The following is a 4270-nucleotide window of genomic DNA, read 5'->3' on the forward strand; positions in this document are numbered from 1 at the left end:
TTTCAGAAATATGTTGTACTCCAAATACTTGTGGGTTTTGTCACTCCAAAACCAGTTCAGAGGCTTAATCTGCTGTTGGTTTGAGAAAAGATCAGAGGAGGTCAGATAGAGAAGTGTCTACTCTCCACCATCTTCGCTCTACCTCTCTAACCCCTCTGCCTTAACCCTGACTAATTCAATTCTTGTTTGCTCATAGAGCACAGCACCTTCTTTGTTGAAGACATGCCATGCTGGGCAGACCTGTGCCAGTGTCTTCAATAATACAAGTTTGTTAGCTTAAAATAATGTCTTTTATGATTTATAACTCATAGGCATTATTCTCCATTGAAAATGCATGTATATCTCTATATATCCACTGGATTTTATAGGGAAATATCATTGGCACCTATACTCTTATGGATTTCTCCATAACTATGCCTCCAAAAGTTTGACCAATCATTTATCAGGAAAGATTCTATGAAGGTTAACTCCATAGAAAGAAATCTTTCAGGAAGAAGATAATTTCTCCCTTGACATATCTCATGGGGCAAAGACTATTTCATTATCTTTAAGAAAGACAAAATCCACGATTCAGGGAATTCCATCACTTTATCTTTTTATTAATCTTTTTTACAAGCAAAATGAAACAACTTAAGAGACCTAGTACAAGTTTCTGAGAGTCCTCTACATCCAAGTCTATATCCATGTTTCTTAAAATGATTCTCTTAAGTCTAGAGCTAGAGAGCTTCCTACTATGTGGTCTGCACTTTTTTGGATACTCTTCAGCTTAGTCAAAGACCAACCATGGATCGAACAATGCAGATTATAAACAGATTGCTTGCATTTTCTTAAACTTTAATCCCTTGTATTGCTTTTCATGAAATCTCAGGATCATAGTGGAATTTCCAATTGTCATGTGACATCTTATATTGATCTGTAGAGTGAAGTTGTAAATGGATTAGAAGCTGGAAAGAGGGACAACACACTTATGGTCACTTCAGGAGTCTAGATCTCATTTTTCTCCTGGTCATTTAAAGAATTTCTGAGTTAGTAGATAGCCAAAAGATATAGCTTGTCTCCTCTTCTTTCTACTATACTTTGTCATTTAGTGAAAATTGATATCCTTGCCTGAGTCCTCTGCCAGAGACTCAATTCTTTTCTCTCTGACACTCAATAGCCCTCTCCAGCTCCACACCAGCATTTCTCCTGAACTCACTGGTTCAGAGGGCTGTCTATGTATGCCTAGATTGAAAGATCCTATCAACTTTACATTAAAAGCACGTCCCTTTATTTCCACACATAAAAAGTGCATGGATATGCTGAAGTCATTGAGGCTTGCACAGGGTCTCTAACTGTTTTTCTTTTACTGTCTTTGAAAGCCCTGAATATTCTGACCTTTTCCTGACCTTTTCACCTTCAAGAAAAATCATTCTAACTTTTCTTGTGATGTCCTCATAAAAAAACTTAAGAACCTCTTTTGAATCTTCTTGCTTCTTTATCTCTTTTTGGTTTTTGGCAATACTAGCCAAATGCTGTTTCTGGCATGCTTGACACTGCTCTTCTTGCCTGATTGCTTTTTCTTTCTTTTAACTAATTAACCATCATCTTCTTTCATGAAAAATAACTGGCTGGAGTCCAAGATTCTATTTTTTTCTTTCTTTTACCTATGCTCTCTCAAAGGATGAGAGGATAAATTCTGCTTAGATCTTAGGTTTCCAAAATATTCCCTTGGCCACTCATTATCACGTTTCTATATCCAGATCTGCATATCTCCTGAGATCTGGACCCAAATAATGAAGAGTCAATGTATACCGTTTCAGTTTGATGACTTTTAAGTATCTCAAACCATTCCTAAGTCTAGAACAAGTTTCCTCATCCTGTCTAATGCAAAACACAATACCTCTTCTCAACTTCTCTACTCCTTTCAAGAGCATCAAAAACAGGTCAAGATCTTAGGTTTACATTCTCAGGGACTTCCCTGACCTTACACTATCAATGCTTATATCTGACTAGTTGACAAAATTTGTCTGTTCAACTCTCATAACACTGTTAGCATGCAAACACTTCTTTCCCATTTTTGATCAGGCTCTCATATCACTTCTCTGAAAAGACTTTTGATGAGCCTCTTTGTCTCATTCTTTTGCCACACTGCCCTTCACTCCTAGATCCTTTCTTCATTCAGCTGCTTAATGAATTCTTCCCAGACATTTTTCTGACTCTTGGTCCTTTATAACTCTTACACGTCTAGAGCCTCATACTTGTTAAGATGTAAACTCCACTTGTTTCTTATTCTATGATGATTTAAATAGCCTCTTCTTTAGCTGGTCCAATGCCTTCTTCCTTAGCTGGCTTAATGTCAACTGTCCAATTGAAGTATATGTTATTTCCCCATCAACTATTTATAATTAGGCATTTGGTAGCCAATCTTCTTTCATTCAGAAAATGCTCTGCATGTGTCTTCTGTTTACCTTTGCCTTTGTTGGCTATCTAACCTGTTCAAAATCCTCATCTCTCTTCTTTGGTTTCCTTTTTAAAAATCACTTCTAAACCCATCTAAAAGAAGTCTTGACCCTTTATCCAAGTGGCTCATGCCTCTGTCTCTGAGATCTTTTCCTTTAAACATTCCATATTTCTGGCAGATACCATGATGTTCTCACTGAGTTTAGATATTTAGATGGGTACAGAGACAGTCAGCTGAAATTTCATTTTATATCAACCCTTAGGCACAATGGCCATCAGTGTAAAAATGTTGGCTAGCTGACTAGTTTTGGTGCTTTTGGAATAAATGTTTGATGGACATATTCTACAAAACTGAGCTCCAACATAATCCCAACTCCAATTTGAAATTTGTGTAAACTCCATTGTTACTTGAATCTCAAGAAAACTAATCAAAGGAGAAAGGATTAAATAAACTTCAGAAGGCTGGTGAGGAAAGTGAGGAACATGCCATCTGGAAGAGGGCTGCCATGAAGTCTGGGTAGGGCATCAGTCATATGAATCACATATATTTTGGAAACACTATAATCATTTCTCATTACAGGAATAAGATTGTAGCATAGCCTTCTTAGAGATACAACAAAACAATAGAAAGAGTCCTTAATAAGCTGGGGGTATTGTTGTTGGGGACCAAATGATGAAAAGAATGTGATTTTGCCCTGGCAATTTGGTTAATAGAGATTATGCAATTTTGGCCTAAGTCTGCCACACCTCCTTCTGGGAGTGTATAAAAATATCAGTGCAGATGGTGCTATATGTATTCACCCAAACAAAACTCTGACATCCATCTAAATTCGTGAATCTTGATACAATGAGCTACTATGGCAGCTACTATGGGGGCCTGGGCTATGGCTACGGCTCTGGTTATGGTTGTGGATGTGGCAGCTACCGGGGCCTAGGCTGTGGCTTTGGCAGCTGTGGCTATGGAGGCCTTGGGTATGGTAGCTATGGCTATGGAGGCCTGGGCTATGGTGGCTATGGCTATGGCTGTTGTCGTCCATCTTGCTGTGGAAGATATTCTTCTTATGGTTTCTATTGAAAAACCACCTTCTCCTGCAGTGTCTTGGAATCCTTGTCCAATCTAGCCTCGGGTAATTCTATGACTGTCTAAGGACAGCACATTCCATCTGTCTCTACAGCTGGTTGACAAAGAAGAGTTGCCATGAGTGTCTTGGAATCCTTATGGTGCACTCAGAACAGTGAACTGGCAGAAAACCATCTTTCTGGAATTGATGCAGAATTTCACCTGTCATGAAGGAGATTCTCCCAGCAATAGCTCATTTCTGGGAGGTTTTCTCAGCTTTCATGCACCATGGCTGAGATTTTTTTTGTGATTTTTTAAAATAAACTTGATTCACTGGCTTAGAAAAACTATTTTCAGTTCTCCTTCTTGATTTCTCTCTACTTGAATTTCAGCCTCTCATTACTAAGAGATTTTCAACCTTGATATATTTCTGTCATTGCAGAACTTAAGTTCTTCGATTCATTTTCAGCAATGAGGGGGTACCTCTCCAGATTTCTGTTCAGAAAACATATTGTTTCTTTACTAAATAATTTTCTAAAATTTGGCTTTAGCAATACTTACATTTTAGAGCTTCATAATATTCAGATGCCAGTTTACTGAAGGCAAGACATTTGTTTCCTATTTTGATTCTTTCTCACATGTTCTGCATACATGGACAGGGCTTTTATCTTCAAGGTTTTAAAAAGATTTATATGTTCATGGTTTTCATGGTGTTATGTTCATAGTTCATGATCTCCAGAGTCAAGGTATCCCTGATAACTCCCAGAATTG

General features: G+C 37.9%; 1 protein-coding gene across 1 annotated transcript; it reads left to right on the forward strand.

Annotated features, from left to right (window-relative positions):
- Positions 1–3286: 3286 nt before the first annotated feature.
- On the forward strand, positions 3287–3514 carry LOC141559466 (keratin-associated protein 19-7-like). Its single transcript, XM_074297336.1, has one exon. It carries the CDS (start codon positions 3287–3289, stop codon positions 3512–3514), a length of 228 nt encoding a protein of 75 aa, XP_074153437.1.
- Positions 3515–4270: the final 756 nt, after the last annotated feature.

This window comes from Sminthopsis crassicaudata, chromosome 3 (genome assembly GCF_048593235.1).
Source record: "Sminthopsis crassicaudata isolate SCR6 chromosome 3, ASM4859323v1, whole genome shotgun sequence".
Taxonomy (NCBI): domain Eukaryota; kingdom Metazoa; phylum Chordata; class Mammalia; order Dasyuromorphia; family Dasyuridae; genus Sminthopsis; species Sminthopsis crassicaudata.